Genomic DNA, 19590 nt, shown 5'->3' with positions numbered 1-19590 from the left:
GGGACGTGCCGTCGCCTGGGCACCGCTGCCATGGGAGCCGGGGAGCCGGAGCGACGCTGAGGGGAGGCGGGCCTCGGTCATCACTGGAGTGCGGACCGCTCCCTTGTTTAACGCCTCGCAGCCAGACACTGCGGGTTTCTGTGGCGGCTGGAAGAAGCGGCAACGAGGAGCTGAGGGGCCAAGTCTGCGAAGCACTTCATCCTCGACCCGGAGAGTGAGCGGGGATGGGAATGGCGCTGGGTTGGGGGGAGGGGCAGAGGCCAGACTCTGACACCAACCGCCGGCGCACGTGCACGGACACGCGCGCAATCCGCGAGCCTCCCGCGGCCCGTGGACCTGCTCTGGCACGTGCGGCACCTCGTGACACACTGTACAACGTTTCTCGACATTGGGTAACCAGCCTGGGCACTGGGTATCCCATTGGGGGTAGGGGTATTGGGTAACCAGCCTGGGCACTGGGTATCCCATTGGGGGTAGGGGTATTGGGTAACCAGCCTGGGCACTGGGTATCCCATTGGGGGTAGGGGTATTGGGTAACCAGCCTGGGCACTGGGTATCCCATTGGGGGTAGGGGTATTGGGTAACCAGCCTGGGCACTGGGTATCCCATTGGGGGTAGGGGCATTGGGTAACCAGCCTGGGCACTGGGTATCCCATTGGGGGTAGGGGCATTGGGTAACCAGCCTGGGCACTGGGTATCCCATTGGGGGTAGGGGCATTGGGTAACCAGCCTGGGCACTGGGTATCCCATTGGGGGTAGGGGTATTGGGTAACCAGCCTGGGCACTGGGTATCCCATTGGGGGTAGGGGTATTGGGTAACCAGCCTGGGCACTGGGTATCCCATTGGGGGTAGGGGCATTGGGTAACCAGACTGGGCACTGGGTATCCCATTGGGGGGGGGGGCATTAGGTAATCAGACTGACAATAGGTGCAGGAGTAGGCCATTCTGCCCTTCGAGCCTGCACCACCATTCAATATGATCATGGCTGATCATCCTTAATCAGTATCCTAGGCACAGGGTATCCCGTTGGGCACTGGATAACCAGACTGGGCACTGGGTATCAAGACAGGTACTGGGGAACTAGGCTGGACACTGGGAACCAGGCTGAGCACTAAGTAATCTGATTAGACACAGGGGAACTAGACTAGGCAATTTGTATCAGATTGGACAATGAGAACTAAATTGGAAGCTAGGAGCCAGATTGAACATTGGCTAACCAGACCGGACACTGGGTAACTAGACTAGACTTTGCGGAACTAGAATGGATACTGGATGACCAGAGGACAGGGAATGAGACTGAACATTGGCTACTAGGTTGGATACTGGGGAACTAGACTGGATGCTAGGAACTAAACTGGACACTGAGCTTAACAGATTGGACACTGGGAAACAGTCAAGACATTGGAGAACCAGACTAGACATTGGGGAATGAGAATTGATACTGAATTATCAAACTGGACTGTAGGGAACCAGGTTGGCTCAGGGGAATCAGACTGGGAAACCAGTCTAGCTTTTGGGAAACCAGACTGGACACCGGACTTGGCCATTGATACTGGATTGGAAATTGAGTAACCAGATTGGACACTGGATAACCAAACTAGGCACTGAATGTTGGGAAACCAGACTGCATTGGCTAAGCAGATTGGATACTGGGGAGCCAGATTGGTCATTGAATAACCAGTTTTGACACTGGATAACTAGACTGAACACTGGTTAATCAGAGTGAGCTTTGGGGAACTTGACTGGGCATTGGATCTAGACTGGATATTAGGTAGTCAGATTGGGCATTGGGGAACCAGACCATGTTGCCCGCTCTCTGCCACTAGACTGGATATTGGGCAACAAAACTCTATTCAATGCCCCTATTTTCTGCTATCACCCTGGACACTGGATAACTAAATTGTGCTCCCCTGTCACAGCACATTCTATGCCACAAAATTCAGAACTGGGTAGCCAGACCATGTCCTCCATTCTATGCAATCAGACTAGATGTTGAACAACCAGACTGGGCATTGAGTAACCAGTCTGAGTCCACCCACCCTTCCTGTCTGTCTATCACCAGACTGAGCACTGAGCAACCAGACCATGTGTCCCACACTCTCTGTCACTGACATGGCTCTGAGCAAACATATCATTTCTTGCTCTCTTCAACCAGGGTGGGCACGAGGCACCCAGACCATGAATCTCCTCCTCTCTGCCACCAGACTGAACACTGAGAAACTTGATTATATGTCCTCCACTCTCTGTCACTGACTTGGCACAGAGCAAACATACCATTTCCTCACTCTCTCTTCTACCAGAATGAGTTCTGGGCATCCAGGCCATGAACCTCCTCCTCTCTGCATCAGACTTAGCACTAAGAAAATAGACCATGTGTCGCCTACTCTGTGTCACTGACTGGCTAGAGAGCAACCATGCTAATTCCTTGCTGTTTCTGCAACCAGACTGGGCACTGAGTGTCTGTACCACGCCACCACTCTCTGCATAAATCTGGACAGTAAAATTACAACATTTAAAAGGCATCTGGATGGGTACATGAATAGGAAGGGTTTAGGGGGATATGGGCCAAGTGCTGGCAAACACTTAATTAATGCTGACTACATTAATTTAGGGTATCTGGTCAGCTTGGACAAATTGGACTGAAGGGTCTGTTTCCATGCTGTACATCTCTATGACTCGATGAGAAACCATCTACTTGGACTGTGAACTAAACTGAATAGCCTTCATCTGATGTCCAGAGGCATGACTTTGGTAATCTGTAATGGGATGCCCCCTGCATTACTGTAGCCTGTCTTGGTCTGTAATTCTCTAACCTGCAACAGGGATTACTTAAGATTTAACTTCAAACCAGAACTATGGTCTTCTGCTTTTGCATTCATAACTTTCCTATAATTAAAGCTGTGGGAGGAAAACTGTAGATTGGGATGTATGTGAGTGGGAATACTTGTCTACATTTGCCACTGTGCTTAAGTATACAGTATCAGGATCAGGCTGGACAGTGGCAGGGATTGTGAATGAGTTAATTAGAGTGGTCAGTGGGATCAGAATTGAGATTTCCCTGGGTAGATTTGGGAATTGTAAACCACTTAGATTCATGAATGGAATTCTTGGCAAAATGAGTTTACAATCTGTTATCCTGTCAAGGGAGACTTCTGGGCAGCACTGGCTCTTCTTTGTATTCAAAGAGAGACACTGAAACTGAGTCATTCTGGCTTCATGTGACTTGATATATAGTAAAGTTGGCAATGATATTTTAATGCATTAAGGTAGAGATGGTGCCCAGTTCCTATTTGATATTTGTAAAAATCCATTATTTTATGGTTGCAAATTCGATAATGCTTCTCATTTTGTTTTTAGAATGTGGGGAAGTACCACTATCCACCAGAGTGTGAAAAATGATTATTTGAAAGAAATTATTACAGAAAAGCATTGTGTTCAGTCCAGTACTCCATTGTCACATATTCAACTTGCTTGCTGCTGGAAATATTGTGCTTTCCCTTGTGATAAACAAGTGTGTGTTTGGAATATCCACAATCCTATCCTGCAGGTAATGTTCATTTCAGAGAAATGTGGTCTAAATACAGTGGGTCAAGTGCTTTGCTAAGTAGAAATTGGATTGAAATTAAGTTCATATTAAGTCACATTTGACAATAGTGTTAATATATTTGCTCAATTGGAATCACAGAGTTTAAAAACAAATGGTCAGTTTAATACTATCTTATGAGTGGGTGAGCAGGGGTTAACTGACTCTTTCAGGGGCAGCATGGTGGCTCAGTGACTCAGTGGTTAGCACTGTTGCCTCATAGCAGCAGGGTCCTAGGTTCGATTCCAACCTTGGGCGACTGGCTGTGTGGAGTTTGCACATTCTCCCTGTAGGTAAGAACAATGACTGCAGATGCTGGAAACCAGATTCTGGATTAGTGGTGCTGGAAGAGCACAGCAGTTCAGGCAGCATCCGAGGAGCAGTAAAATCGACGTTTCAGGCAAAAGCCCTTCATCTGGAATAAAGGCAGAGAGCCTGAAGGGTGGAGAGATAAGTGAGAGGAAGGTGGGGGTGGGGAGAAAGTAGCATAGAGTACAATAGGTGAATGGGGAAGGGGATGAAGGTGATAGGTCGGGGGGGGGGGTGGAGAGGGTGTAGTGGATAGGTGGAAAAGAAAATAGGCAGGTAAGGCAAGTCATGGGGACAGTGCTGAACTGGAAGTTTGGAACTGAGGTGAGGTTGGGGAAAGGAAAATGAGGAAACTGTTGGAGTCCACATTGATGCCCTGGGGTTGAAGTGTTCCGAGGCGGAAGATGAGTCGTTCTTCCTCCAGACGTCTGATGGTGGGGGAGCGGCGGTGAAGGAGGCCCAGGACCTCCATGTTCTCGGCAGAGTGGGAGGGGGAGTTGAAATATTGGGCCACAGGGCGGTGTGGTTGATTGGTGCATTCTCCCTGTGTCTGCCTGGGTTTCCTCTGGGTGCTCTGGTTTCCTCCCACAGTCCAAAGATGTGCAGGTCAGGTGAATTGGCCATGCTAAATTGCCCATTGTATTAGGTGCATTAGTCAGAGGGAAATGGGTCTGGGTGGGTTACTCTTCGGAGGGTTGGTATGAACTGGTTGGGCCGGAGGGCCTGTTTCCACACAGTGGGTAATCTAATCTAATCTACCTAATCGTCTCTTCAGCTTCCTTGGTTGGTCCCAATGAAGGTTTAAATTTTTTTTGTATAAAGCTATACTTAATTGCAGTTCAAAATGTAATTGACTATGTTTTTCTCTGAACAATAAAGTGATAATTAATTGTGTTTTCATGACTCAAAGAGAGAGAGACTGGTTAAATCTGAAAAAAAATATTAAGTCAAGTATATGGCCATATATAGGCCCACCCACAGGTACAATGTTAAAGGGAGTTTCGGGAGTGTAATGAGGTCAATCAGCTGGACCTCATCGAATGTTATTTTAGGAGGCAATGTCCAATGCAAAGGAAGATGCAGTTTAGTTTTCTTTGGTTGTCTTTGCGGTGTAAGGTCTCAATCTGATCTTGACTAGCTGGTTCCTTGAACAAAGTCAGTAATTGTGAATGTTTCAGTTATTTTTAACCTGTTGTAATTCTTTCCTGTCGCTGTTACTGTGGCAACCAGGTGCTAGGTTCTTGAGAGAGAGAGAGAGAGAGTAGTGGGGGTGAAGGTAGAAAGTGTAAAGACAATAACTTCAGCACAGGTACAAGAGTGCATCACCTCCATTATTGCAAAGCCTGTGACATAAATTGAAAACAGATTTCTAAAATCCAAAAATATACATGATTCATAAAATTTGTAAAGATGCATTCCAAAACATTTAAACTTGAATATTATAGAACATGCAATAAAATTAAAAATTTTCTCCATAATGCAGGTTCTTTGCTGAAATGTTTCAATATTATTGCAATTTCACAATATATATTCATGACTAGCATTCAGCCTCAGGGGTTCTACACAGTTTCCAGTCCCTTGGTATGGTATGGTTGAAAGGCCTGGACTGTGGCCTTTCCCACCTGACTCTGTGGCAGTTGTCCCAAGCTTGAGTGCATCCCTTAAGGTATAGTCTCGAATTGTAGAATGTACCAATGAGCAGTACTTGGTTATGGACACTAGAAAATCAGCAAGTTTGGACAGAGTTTTGGACAAAAGAATCTTCTTCACAAAGTTGATGGTCCTCAACTGCAGTTAATGTTCACCTCAGTATGCATTCATGGGATCATCCTGTAGAGTACACAGTACTGTGTTGTTGGAACTCTAGTTCGATCAGTAGTGTTTACTGATCTTCATTATTTGGAATTTTCCTGCACTATCTATTTTATGTTAATGCAGACATTCACTGCAGTGTTTATGCCCATTTTTAAATATCAATTAAAAATTATTTTTGAAAAGCAGGAATGACCATAAGCTCAAATTAGTGCCAAATCGTGGACTGATTTTATGCTTAGGACTAGAATTCACTGCAAACGGGACTAGAAGTTTGAAATTTATCACAGCAGATCTTTCAGGTTATTTAAATGCTTACTTTGAATTCTGGCATCCTGAACTGAACAGCCAAAAAGTAGCTGTTTAGCCATATCTGTGGCTACAAGAGCAGGTCAGAGGCTGGGAATTTTGTGGCAGGTAACTCATCTCATGATTTCTTAAAACCAGTCCACTTGTCAGAAATGTGATGGAATACACACCACATGCTTGGATGAATGCAGCTGCAACAAGATCGAAACCATCCAGGCCAAGTGGTCCACTTGGTTGGCATCTTGGCCACCAACCCCAACATTCAGTCCTTCCATCAACAATGCTCAGTGACATTAGTATGCAACATATGCAAGATGCACAGCAGCAATTATTCAAACTTCCTTTGACAGCATCTTTTAAATGTGCAGTCTTTATCATCTAAAAGAACAAGAGCAACAAATGCTTGGGAACACCACCACCTGCCAATTTCCCTTCATACATCATCCTGAACTGGAAATATATCACTGTTCCTTCACTGTCAGTGGATCAAAATCCTTGAACTCCCTCCATAACACCATTGTGGGTATACCTGTCCTTCATGGACTGCAGTGGTTGAAAAAGATGTCTTACCATCTTCTCGAAGCAATTAGAGTTGGGCAACAAATGGACAAACCAATACACCTACACCTTGTGAAAGAACAAAACACAAGTTAGCAATATGATTATGGGTGATAACTCTGCACCATGCAAAATTCTCAAATAGTAAAAACATAAATTAGTTTTCCTTCGTTGCTGAGGGATATATCTTCAACTTGCTGCCTTGATTTAAAATGCTTTGCAGATTATATATCATCCAAAATTGAAATTAATTTCAATCACTGTGAAATTGAGCTGATTGTATGAAGGGTAACTGAATTACAGTGCCACTGTGTATTCCTAGGTGGCAAATTGAAAATCTAAACTATGTTGTTGAGTGACAGTGATCATGTGAGTAACACTATAAATGGTTTCTGATTCAACATAGACATTAATAAGCAGGACAATGTTTTGAATCTAATCCCAACCATGCAGGAAAGAAGCAAGAATTTCCTCTCACTTCTTGAATAACTGCTAGGTTAAAAATTTCCTGTGCAGCTGGTTGTCCTTTGGTAGGCATAAAATTGCAGTGTCACAATGGGGTCCCAGCCAATTGGCTGCTGTCATTTGCCATTGTGCCTTAGCTTTAGACATTGTATTCTTTGATGCTTCTTTTCCATTATTATGCAGAGCAGTGCTATGAATTTTGGAGAAACCATTTCAGTTGCTTGTTCCTTTGATTGCATAGGGAGAATTTTCAGGTCTCTGCAAGGAAAATTCAAAAACGGTCACAGCAAACTCCAGAGATCTCCATTACACTGATGTCAGTTGACTGTTGGATGATCCATGACTAAGACTTTAGATGTATAAATCTATGTTAGCACTTTAATGATGTAAATACAGCTGACTTGCTTGAGCTCTTCTTTAGTGATAGATGGAGCATGTAAATGGTTGGCTGTGGGTTTTTCACATATCTTGGAAGCACCACAAATAATCTTAAGAAATTTAATGTATATCAATGTCTCAGTACAAAATCAGTTACATGTGAATATCCTTGCAAAGAAGCAACACTATGCTGCCACTTCTCTGTAGTTACACTAAAAATTGCAGAAATAAATGCTCTTCACATATTTTTGCTATCCTGGTGCAACTTTCAAATAACCGTATGATTGTTGGTTGAAGTCATCTGTTTTTTAAGGCTGAGTAGCTTGACTTTTATTAATGAACATGCAACTGGAATGAATGGTTGACAAATATAAATATACAGTGTTATTTGCATATAAAAGCTGTGTGTTCATTCATTTTTCAAAACAAGTGTGAATTTGATTCTCCAGGGGTGCTTTTCTTCAAATAAAACATTAAGTTGCAGATTGTTTGGGTATGATATATGTTTGCTTATCTTCAAATAAAACATAGAGTTGTAGATTGTTTTAGTATCATGGAACAAAAATCAGTCTTGTTTGTTTGGAACCAAGTTTGGCTGCCTCAGTTGGATGGGAAATAGGTTAAACTAGCAAACAATCGCATTTACGTGGAGAAATTAATAATCCAGAATCTTTCCACCCTAGTTAATTAATTGTATTTTATTCAGTATGTCCTACATTTGGAATATTCTGAATGCAGTGGTTCAAGTCCATGTTCTTATTTAAGTCTAAAGTAATTGATAGTTCCATGCATCTATTTTCTATAGACGTTGGAGTTAAAAGGCCACCATCAATCAATTACTGCACTGGCATTTGGAAACCACAATGAACCAACACTTCTGTGTTCTGCAGCCGAAGATTATGTCATTACCTGGGATGTGGAAGCATGTCGAATGAGTCTCCAACAAGGTTATACATTATACTAATATTTTGCAACAACTAAAGCACCAAGGATGAATAATTATTCATCACGTGGACAGTGAGAAAGATCGAGTTATTTATCATGAAATCTAGATACTGAGAAAAGTTATTTATGCTTAGATAGTGTGAAGCAGTGACATGAGATTGTGCTATTGCCAGTTTAAGTTGTACACTTGTTAAGACAATTTAGGAATAATAGAAAAATCATTGTCTAGACAGAGTCAGGGATGAATCACCATGATGGTAAAAAATGGATAACAGTGAATCAATAGCATCTCTACCAAATTTGATTTCCACTTTAGGCAATGATTTGCCATTGTCTCCTTTACACTATCCAACAAAGATAAAATCATTCCAAATATGTGGCAACATTGTGAATAATTGCAAGGAGATATCCTTTATTTGATATTTTTAGTGAAGTCAGAATCATGAATCTGTAGTTCTCCCTCACAACAGAAGAAATTACATGACTTCATGATACTACAACATGCAGCAACCAAATTTAACAATACTGAAATCATCTCCTAACTTCTGTTCATTCCATATTGTCAACATCCCAATGTCACATGCTTTGATCTTTAGAATGATTTACAGTGCATCTTCTTTAAGGATAAAATATGTCTTCTTGTCATACATCCAAACCATTGGTTTACATAGTTACAAAAGGAAACTCTTGCCTTCTAATGGGACTTGGGGTTAGTGCAGGAAACTGATGTTGAAGTAGAAGATCAACCACGACCTCACTGAATGCGGGAGCAGATTCAAAGGGTCATCTGGCATTCAGTGAGATCATGGTTGATCTTCTACTTCAGCAGTTTCTTGCACTATCCCCATGTTAATCATGAGGAGCAATGCAATACCCTTCCCACTGCCTGAAGAAATTTCCTGTTTCCTTCTCTCTGTATATTTTTTAATCCAGTGTGCTGAATTGCACCTAATATTTTCTATTAGTGCTGTCTCCTCTGTGTCACATTGTCAAATATCTTCTGCAACTCTGTTTAGAATGTAGAAAGAATTACTGATCACTAAAACCTTGGTTTAATATCTGTATATATTTGTGCTTTTGTAATTTTTGATTTGATACTTGCAGGCTTGAACCCTAGAGGAAATGTTGTAGGAACCCTGCTGGGAAAAGTTTTATATTTATGCTTTAGTCCAGATGACCAAACCCTGGTAACCTGCGCAGACAACAAAATCTATGTATTGAACTGCAAGGTGAGTTTAAAAACATCATTATTGCTTACCTTATTTTAGAGCTTAGTGAAACTGAATTATTGCTGTCAGTTTTAACTCATAGGATGGTTCAAGTTGGAGAGCAGGTGAATGCAGAGTGCATACGTAGGCCTGTATTTTCGGCCCAGTTTACCTTAATTGCCAGGCTTGTCTGCATGTTGCTTATCTGCTGCTCATCCAAAACAGATAGAAAGTGGCAGATGCCTGCCTGGTTTAGCCAGTCACAGAACAACTGGCTGCTACCAAAGCGGCACTGGACTTGAAACATTAACTCTGTTTTTCTCTCTTCAGATCCTGTCAGACCTGTTGAGTTCCTCCATCACTTTTCTGTTTTTCTTTCAGATTTCTATCATCTATAGTTTTTTTGTTTTTACCAAAGTAAGGAGATTTGAGAATGTCTTGCAGAAGAGAAGGGGTGGTGAGTCAGTAAAATGAGAAGATGGTGAACCTTGTGAGGTCCCTCTTAGAATACCAGACTTCAGAGCAGAAGAGGTGGTCTTTGTATCCAGGGTTCGAAAAGGGCAAGTGGTAGAAGTGCGTTTCATTTAATGAAATAAAATTTTGATTTCATCCAGGCAGAAAACCTAGACCATTGTGTCACCAAGCTTCTCCCTACATTTCTACACTTAAATAGGAGGGTCTTTCTGGAGTAGATGAAGGAGAGAACAGGGAGTATTTGTCAAATGGTGACTGCTACTTCTGGAGAGAAAGACTTCTTTGAAACTACCCAATATACAATATTACTCAATCCTAACATTAATAAATCTCTTCACCTGCAGTAGTGTGGCATTTGAATTCACATGATAAGTCAGTTTTCTGAGTTGTCTGCGTGTTATTGCAAATTAATGGTGCACTGCATAAAATTTGCCATGCGAACAGAAGCTGAATATAATTCTGTTCAGTTAAGCTGGCAGAACAACATTTAAGGACATTAAATTGTTAACCCTTGATCATAATGCTGTTATAATCATATAATGGTTCACCAAGGAGGCCATCCATTCCATCGTTTCTGTGCCAGTTCTCTGCAAGAGAAACTCAGCCAGTACCATTCCCTTTTTTTTCCACAGGAGCCCTGCATTTTTTTCAATTTCAGATAATTATCTCATTTTGTTTTGAAAGACATGATTGACTCTGTCTAAGGTGTTGCATTCCTCATTCTAACTATTTACTGTGTGAAAATGACTTCCTTCATGTTCTTTTGGTTCTTTTACCATTCACTTTAAAACAGTGTCCTTTATGTCACAATGGAAACCATCAATGGAAACAATTTCTCCTATCTACTCTGCCCAGACTCCTCATGATTTTAACCTATTTGAAATTCCCTCTGAAGCTTCTCGAAGGAGAACTTGCCCAGCTTTTTCAATCAACCTGTACAACTGAAGTCTCTCATCCCTGGAACTATTCTTAAAAATCCTTTTTATGCCCTTTGCAAAGCTTTACATCCTTCCTAAAGTGTGACATCCAGAATTGGACACACTGCTCCAGTTGAGACTATGTAAAGGTTCACCGTAACTTCTTTGATTTTGTAGACTATACCTCTATTTATAAAAATCAGGATCCCATATATCTTATTAACCTCTTTCTTAATCTGCCATGCCATCTTCAGTGACTCGTACATGCATCTCTCTGGGTACCCAAGCTTTTGCACCCTTTTTCCTCATTTGTTCCTCTTTCCTCATTCTTTCCATCAAAATATATCATTTTAGACTTGTATGCAGAAACTTGCATAAATTGCCATGTGTATCCTCATCCATCAAGTTATTAAGCATATTTAATGAGTTAAAATAATGATCTAAATCTTATGCATTTTTCTTGTGTATAATTAAAGAAAATTAACCATCAATTTTTGTTAATGATGAATAAATACAACCTTTTAACATCAACATGCAGGTGATAGGATATTATGTTAAAAAGAGAAATATATAATCTTGTAAAACTGGCCCACTTATATGGCAGTGTTTAATGCTCCATTAGCAGGAAGATATTTTGGCAGTCTTAGAAGGTCATCTTGGTGTGGTAACTGCTGCAGAATTTTGCCCTTGGCAATCGAACATACTTGTATCGATCTCTGAAGACAGGACTTTTAAGGTATGGAGGTTCCAGTTTTACATTTTTTCAAAATATAAAGCTGTTTTTCTTCTAGAAAATCATCTCTAGTATTTCCAGACTTGATGTGCTCAATCAGAATAAATCTCCAGTTTTCTCCATAAACTTGTCCATCTCCCACTCCTTTCTCATGGTATTACCTACTTTGTTAATGTGTATTTTCCAGTCTCCAAAGACAAGTTATTCACTTCACAGATTTAAAAATCACACAACACCAGACTATAGTCCAACAGGTTTATTTGGAAGCACGAGCTTTGGGAGTGCTGTTCCTTCATCAGGTAGGATCATAAAACACAGAATTTATAGCAAACGATTACAGTGTCACGCAACTAAAATGATATATTGTTAAACAGCAGTCTAGGTTTGTTCAATATATCATTTCAGTTTCATGACACTGTAATCTTTTGCTATAAATTCTGTGTCTTATTATCCTGCTCCACAGCTACCTGATGGGCGGAGCAGTGCTCCAAAAGCTACTGCTTCCAAATAAACCTGTTGCATTATAACCTGGTGTTGCATGATTTTTAAATTTGTTTACCCTAGTCCAACACCGGCACCTACACATCATGACTTCACAGATTGATCTTTCCCTCATTTATTGTCATTTCTAGCTCTTCATACTAAATTCAAACCATAACTACAAAATGTATCTTTGCCAGTGCAAGCAATTAAAGTGACTCTGTCCATTTGAATCACATTTCCTTTTCCTGTACACTTTTAATTTACTTCTCATTTCTGGTTAAATTATGCTGCAGTTAGTGAGTTTTGAGAAGATTTGTAGCTCAGGTTGAGATTTTGAACGTAGGTTTGCTCGCTGAGCTGGAAGGTTCATTTCCAGACGTTTCGTCACTCTACTAGGTAACATCCTCACAGGGCCTCAGGCGAAGCGATGCTGAAATTTCCTGCTTTCTATTTATATGTTTGGGTTTCTTTGGGTTGGTGATGTCATTTCCTGTGGTGAAGTCACTTCCGGTTCCTTTTCTCAGGGGGTGGTAGATGGCTTCTAACTCAATGTGTTTGTTAATCGAGTTCCGGTTGGAATGCCATGCTTCTAGGAATTCTCGTGCATGTCTTTGTTTTGCTAGGATGGATATGTTGTCCCAGTCGAAGTGGTGTCCTTCCTCATCTGTATATGAGGATACTAGTGAGAGAGGGTCATGTCTTTTTGTGGCTAGTTGGTGTTCATGTATCCTGGTGGCTAGTTTTCTGCCTGTTTGTCCAATATAGTGTTTGCTACAGCCCTTGCACGATATTTTGTAAATGACATTAGTTTTGCTCATAGTCTGTATAGGATCTTTCAAGTTCATTAGCTGTTGTTTCAGTGTGTTGGTGGGTTTGTGGGCTACCATGATGCCAAGGGGTCTGAGTAGTCTGGCAGTCATTTCTGAGGTGTTTTTGATGTAGGGGAGAGTGGTTAGGATTTCTGGACGTGTTTTGTCTGCTTGTTTGGATTTGTTGCTGAGAAATCGGCGGACTGTGTCATTCAAAAAGAATGGGTACCCATTCTTTTTGGATACATGGTATAGGTGATTTTCCTCTGCTCTGCATAGTTCCTCTGTGCAGCAGTGTGTGTTGGCTCTTTGAAATAATGTTCTGATGCAGCTTCGTTTGTGGGTGTTGGGATGATTGCGTCTGTAGTACAATATTTAGTCCGTATGTGTTGTTTTCCTGTAGACGCTGGTTTGAAGTTCCCCATTAGCTGTTTGCTCTACTGTGACATATAGGAATGGCAGTTTGTTGTTGTTTTCCTCCTCTTTAGTGAATTTTATGCCAGTAAGGGTATTGTTGATGGTTTTGAATGTTTCCTCTAATTTGTTTCACTTAGTGATGACAAAGGTGTCATCCACGTAGTGGACCCAAAGTTTGTGCTGGATGGTTGGCAGAGTTGTTTGTTTAAGTCTCTGCATTATTGTCTCTGCTAAGAACCCTGATATTGGAGATTCCATGGGTGTTCCGTTGGATTTTCTGTAGGTTTTGTTGTTGAAAGTGAAGTGTGCGGTAAGGCATAGTTCTACTAGCTTGATGATACTGTTCTTGTTAATGAAGTTAGTGGTGTTTGGTGTATGTGTCTTTGGGTCTTCTAACAGTGTAGTCAGTATTTCCTCGGCCAGGTTAATGTTGATTGATGTAAACAGGGCTGTTACATCAAAGGAGACTATTATTTCATTCTCTTCTATCTTAGTGTCTTTGATGGTCTTCAGGAATTCTTGGGTGGAGTGGATGGACTATGCTGCAATTTCTCTTCAATGACCACTTCTAGTAGGGCGCTCATAATTTGAAGTATGGGTAGTTGCGTTCCAGTGAAATGCCCCTTAACAGAAAATTGCTTAATAGAAATAATGGGATTATGGGAAAAATGTGGTTAGGGGCAAACCGGCCAAAAATATACTCACGATCACTCAAAAATCACCCAAACGTCTGATGTAAAGTATGGCACAGTTTGAATGAAGGTTGAAATCATATTTATTAAGGAAATAAAATTTAACACAGTACATTTAAAAAATGTAAGAAAGCTAGTCTCGGTACAGTATCTTTCATAGAAAGCTGCTCTGTCGGCAGCTGAAGGTGCATGCGCAGAATGGCACGAAGACTGACGCTGACATTGCGCATGCGTAGAACAGTGCAGAGATTTCGGCTTGGACATTGATACATGTACAGTACAGCATGAAAACTGGCACCAATGTAGCGCATGCACAGAATGTTGTGGAGATCCTGGTGCGAAATGAAATGCACAAACCATTGGAATTGTGCTATTGCGAACAAGAGGTAAGCGTTCTCACAAAATACCATTCCCTAATTCTTCCGCGATGCTATAACCAAATTATGCTGCCAAAACGCGTATTATATCGAAACTACCCGTACACTGTGAATGAGAAAGCACCTATGTACCATTTCTTTGGTACATAGGGGAGTCAATGGGGAGAAATTCAATTCAAATGCATCTTTCTGAAAAGCTGATGGCCAGGACTCTAAAACTGCTTAGTGGAAGGGCAGTGTTCTCCTCAGCTGCCCTATTGATAATCAAAGCTTGTCAAATGCTGCTCGAAACGTCGAATTCCCTATTCCTGAGATGCTGCCTGGCCTGCTGTGCTTTGACCAGCAACACATTTTCAGCTGTGATCTCCAGCATCTGCAGACCTCATTTTTTACTCGAAAATGCTGGAAACAGGCAGGCTTGTAAATGGGCAGGCTGCTTGTAGGATTCTGATGCACAATTAAAAAGTACATTGTGCCAAGCACTCCTAATTGTACCAAAATCTGAAGTAACCTAACCTCTGGTCCCTGAAGAGTCCATTGTAGGCCAGTCAATAAAGTCTTCCTCCAAGTGGTTTTGATAGAGTAGAGAAAAACTATTCCAAGTGGCAACAGAAAATTAAGGAAATTGTATTCTTTTCTGCACAAGAGTTGGCCTGACCTAAAATGCACTGCCTGAAAAGGATGGTGAAAACAGGTTCAGTTGTAATCTTCAATAGAAATTGTGTATGTGTTTAATGTTTTATAGTTCCTCCTCAAAACAAATTACACAACTCTAATCAGAATGCTATGAATGAATTTGCTCAGATCCCCATAATACTGAAGTGGTCAAATCACTGCAGACACAAGCCACTGATAAACAGTCCCAACTTTATTAGGAAACAAGTTACAATAGCTTTATTTGGTCCCTTAAGCCAACAATAATTCCTGGGTCTCCTGTAGATTTATGCAGTTTCTCTCTCTCTCTCTCCTTCTCTCTCTCTCTCTCCTTCTCTCTAGCTCTGTCTTTGGGACTGTGAAGCTGCTTTCTCTTTCCTCTCTCTATTTTTCTGATGGTCAGCAAGTTTCTACCTTTTGCCATACTGATCTCTCTAGAAGATTTCCAGATGATGAAAGAATGCGGTCTGCAGGTGCACTCTGCTTTATACCTTTTTAGATGGTTGTCTGAAACTTCCTATAGTTCTTGCCAATCAGGGAGATTCACTTAAAAGTTTGAAACAGTGTCACTTATTTGGATGGCTGCTACTGTCTGTTTCTTTGTGTAGCAGGACCTAGTGCCTTTCTGTCTGGGCCCTGCTTTGTTTGCCATGATGTGGAGGAGCCAGTGTTGGACTGGGGTGGACAAAGTTAAAAATCACACAACACCACATTATAGCCCAACAGGCTTAGCTGGAGGCACTAGCTTTCGGAGTGCTGCTCCTTCATCAGGTGGTTGTGGAGGTTCGAGGTTTGTTAAATATATCATTTTACTTACATGACACTGTAATCTTTTGCTATAAGTTCTGTGTCTTATGGTCCTACTCCACAACTATCTGAAGAAAGAGCAGCATTCCGAAAGCTAGTGCTTCCAAATAAACCTGTTGGACTATAACCTAGTGTTTTTTGATTTTTAAATTTCTTCTTTGTTTAGTAATATAAATTGTTGGGGATAACTATTGTCTTTTTCATTATGCTACTTTCATTGCTGTCTTTGCATTGTGTCTGGTGTGTGGTTATGTGACTTCAGAGTTTTACTTGGCCAATGTACCCAGCATTTCTTGCTGTTTGGCCAAATTAGTAGTCTGTGTGTTTTAACAGCCAGGAGGCTGCTACATTAAAAAGGAGGCATTTGCAGAGTTATGGAACAGGAGCAAGGGAGGGCAATTAATCGGGTAACTCATTCAGAAACCTGTCACAGGCATGTTTCTGCTGTATGTGCTTATAATTCTGTAAAACCTATAGTATTATGAAACCTGAAGGAGCAGGCAAGAGTAAAAGTAAAAGGATTGACGGAAACCTGACTTCTAGCCTCCCCTGCCTGCAGACTGATTCAATGCCACAGCCATTCAAATTTGACTGTGCTGTAACCCAGCAAACTGCTTCATGACAGCCCTTTAGCATCTACTGTTTATTACAGTTCCCTTCTAGTGAGAACAGAGGCTGAATTTGTCTTGAGTGTAGAGAAATTGCACTATTAAAGTACATCTTGCTGGCGGTACAACCTCCTCCCCCGGCACGCCAGTTTACTACTATGTTTTCAAACCATTGTGTTAACTTGAAAACTGCTACTATATTAGATTTCCACACCTCCCTGCTTAATTTTCACAATACGCTCCTTTTTTTTTAGCCCTTCCAGAGATCATTCCTTTGAAACCTTTACTTGGCTCCAATATTCTTTGTATATTAGGGAATTCAGGAGCATATAGTATACCTCCAATTATCATTGTCATGTGCAGATTCAGCATTATCTCATGGTTTTTTAATCTTAGAAGGGGAGTGTTAGGCATAACTTCTTAAGACCATAGATAGAGGAGCAGAAGTAGGCCTTTTAGTATTCCTGTCAGAGCACAATAATTTCGGTCAATGCCAAGCTAGATTGGTCAGCAAGGTGGTTGGGGGGTGTCTGGCAACTGTCTACACTTCAGTTTTGCCATTTAGTATTCTGTTCTGCCATTCAATGAAATCATGGCTGATCCGATAATCATCAACACCACTTTCCTGCCATTTTTGGTTAATCCTTGATTCCCTTACTGATTAAAAATCTGTCTACTTCAGTTTTGATCAGCCAATTTATGAAATCAATTCTGTGATCAGTTGTCAATGGCACACACAATCAATTTAGTGAGCAATGCTGAAGCACCAGTTCAAATCCTGGCTTTTTTCAAGATTGCTTTGTTCATGTCATGGATCCTGATGCAGCCAGAGCAGCACCAACTCATGCAAGCTTGCCACAGTTGAAGAAAACATTTCCAGGTGCCATAATGTGGAAGTTACTAGAAAAGTACCTTAAGTACACATTGGCTTGAAATGTCACCATGAGCTGCTCAAATTCCCTAGCACTGTTTGCTTTTCATGCTGCTATTTGGAAAAGTTGTAAAAGCTAATTAGAATTAGTTTGGGGATTCACTCGCCAGTTTATAGTTGGTGCAGATCCATATTGTAAAACCACTTATAATTAGGCATGCAGCCAGTTTCACTCAGCCTGGTAATGTATGGTAAAGGGCACTAATTTTACTGAAATTGAGTTTGAGGAAGAGCAATTCTGTCAGTAGTGTTTAAAGGACTTTTATCTGCATTCAGAGCAAGAGAATCCATTCTCTCATAAATTTGGCAGAGCTTAGATCTGTCGTTCATTATTGTAGAATAGCAAGATTGCAAAACTGAACTGTAGACAGTTGCCAGACACCCCCCCAACCACCTTGCTGACCAATCTAGCTTGGCATTGACCGAAATTATTGTGCTCTGACAGGTAAACATTGATTTGATTTGATTGGTACCTGAAGTGTGCCTAAAGCAGGGACTTGGTTAGCTCAATTGGCTGGATGGCTGTTTTGCAATGCAGAATGATGCCAACAGTGTGGGCTAACAGTGTCTAATGAGAGATCAGTTCTACGGTCTGGTCGGAACATGCCAATTTTATCTTAAGATGGACTACAAGCACAAGGGGACAAAATAGTTTGGTCCTTGGGCATCTCTCTTTTGATATACCATCTATTGCCTTGCAGGAATTACACCAGGTTTAGTGCATTACTGAATCACGAGTATGAGTGAAAATTTTAAAGCTTTTTGAAGTTGAATTTTAAGGCACATATCCTTTAGAAAATGCCTCCTTGGTATAGAAATTTATCTTTGGCAACATATTGCTGTGCAGCGTAACAAACATTATTTTGTCGCAATGACGTTTCTGTTTTTTATGTAAGGTTTGGGATCTCACCAGGAATGTGTTACTCTATCAGTCACCAGTTTTATCAGGTAAGTATTCATCAGTCTTATTAAATTTTTCATCAGCAAAGATGGAATTACGGAGTTGTATAGCACAGAAACAGACTCTTTGATCCAACTTGTCCATGCTCACCAGATATCCTAAATTAATCTAGTCCCATTTGCCAGCATTTGTCTCATATCCCTCTAAACCATTCCTATTCATGTACCTATCCAGATGCCTTTTAAATGTTATAATTGTACCAACATCCTCTACTTCCTCTGATAGCTCATTGCTTACGGACACCACCCTCTGTCCCTTAGGTCCCTTTTAAATCTTTCCCCTGTCACCTTGAACCTTGGCCCTCTAGCTTTGGACTCTCCCATGCCAGGGGAAAGACTTTATCTATTCACCCTATCTATGCCCCTGATAATTTTATAAACTTCTATAAGGTCACCCCAGATGTGTGGATTATTTAACGTGAAACTATTTCTAAGCTGTATGTTTGATGATAAACCTCCTGATATAAGCCTGAAGTATTTCATTTATATCTAGGCTCCCCTCTATTAAGCTTGTGCATGGACAACAGAGTTAATCAGTTTATTACTGGCTCTGCTAATGGACAGGTAGGAGGAATAATTTTCAGAATTTCGTTTGGAGAAGTGCTAATATAGTTTCTTGCCATGCCAGATGTTCTTTGTATAAGTCTAGAGCTGTATCAAATTTGTTTTCGATCTTCAATGTAGCCTGCAATTACTTCTATTTATCTGCCTTTTTATGTCTAACCAATGTCTGCTTGTGCTGTTATATTTCCATTCAGGCAATCGCACCTTATGTAAAATTTGTGTTGGTTGTGTGACTTAATTCAACTGAAGTTTCAATTTCATAAAATTGTAACATATCACAGTGGAATATATCATATGAAAATTGACATCATGGAATTGTTTAATTTTTGCTAAGTAGTACTGCATGCCTTTCATTTATGCTCACCTCCATTCTTAAAAACAGCTAACAAAGTAGATGGTGAATGTAAATAAGCAGAAGTTAATTTAAAATAAAACACATGGATTGAAAAGCAAGTATTTAAGCGAAACCAATCAGTCATATTTATTTTCTAGAAATAAATCAAAAAGACTTGCTACTCTGTCTTCATCAAAGCCCATACGATCTTATTTTGAATTTGCCCATCAAAACAGCATACAATGTTTTCACTTACAATGAC

The 19590-nt window shown here is 40.9% G+C and overlaps 1 protein-coding gene across 1 annotated transcript in view; it reads left to right on the top strand.

The window, feature by feature from the left end:
- The first annotated feature begins 203 nt into the window (after positions 1-203).
- Positions 204-19590, top strand: part of wdr27 (WD repeat domain 27) — a 471702-nt gene continuing 452315 nt past the window's right edge. The window contains exons 1-7 of the mRNA XM_060830707.1: positions 204-214; positions 3359-3548; positions 8221-8362; positions 9465-9589; positions 11582-11695; positions 18367-18418; positions 18924-18994. Of these exons, the coding sequence (XP_060686690.1) occupies positions 3360-3548; positions 8221-8362; positions 9465-9589; positions 11582-11695; positions 18367-18418; positions 18924-18994 (693 nt within the window). The 5' untranslated portion in view covers positions 204-214; position 3359. The remainder of the gene's footprint in view (positions 215-3358; positions 3549-8220; positions 8363-9464; positions 9590-11581; positions 11696-18366; positions 18419-18923; positions 18995-19590) is intronic.

The sequence above is a fragment of the Hemiscyllium ocellatum genome, chromosome 10 (assembly GCF_020745735.1).
Source record: "Hemiscyllium ocellatum isolate sHemOce1 chromosome 10, sHemOce1.pat.X.cur, whole genome shotgun sequence".
NCBI classification, from domain to species: Eukaryota; Metazoa; Chordata; class Chondrichthyes; order Orectolobiformes; family Hemiscylliidae; genus Hemiscyllium; species Hemiscyllium ocellatum.
The sequence above is the reverse complement of the archived record's forward strand: the minus strand, read 5'-3'. Positions and strand labels throughout refer to the sequence as shown.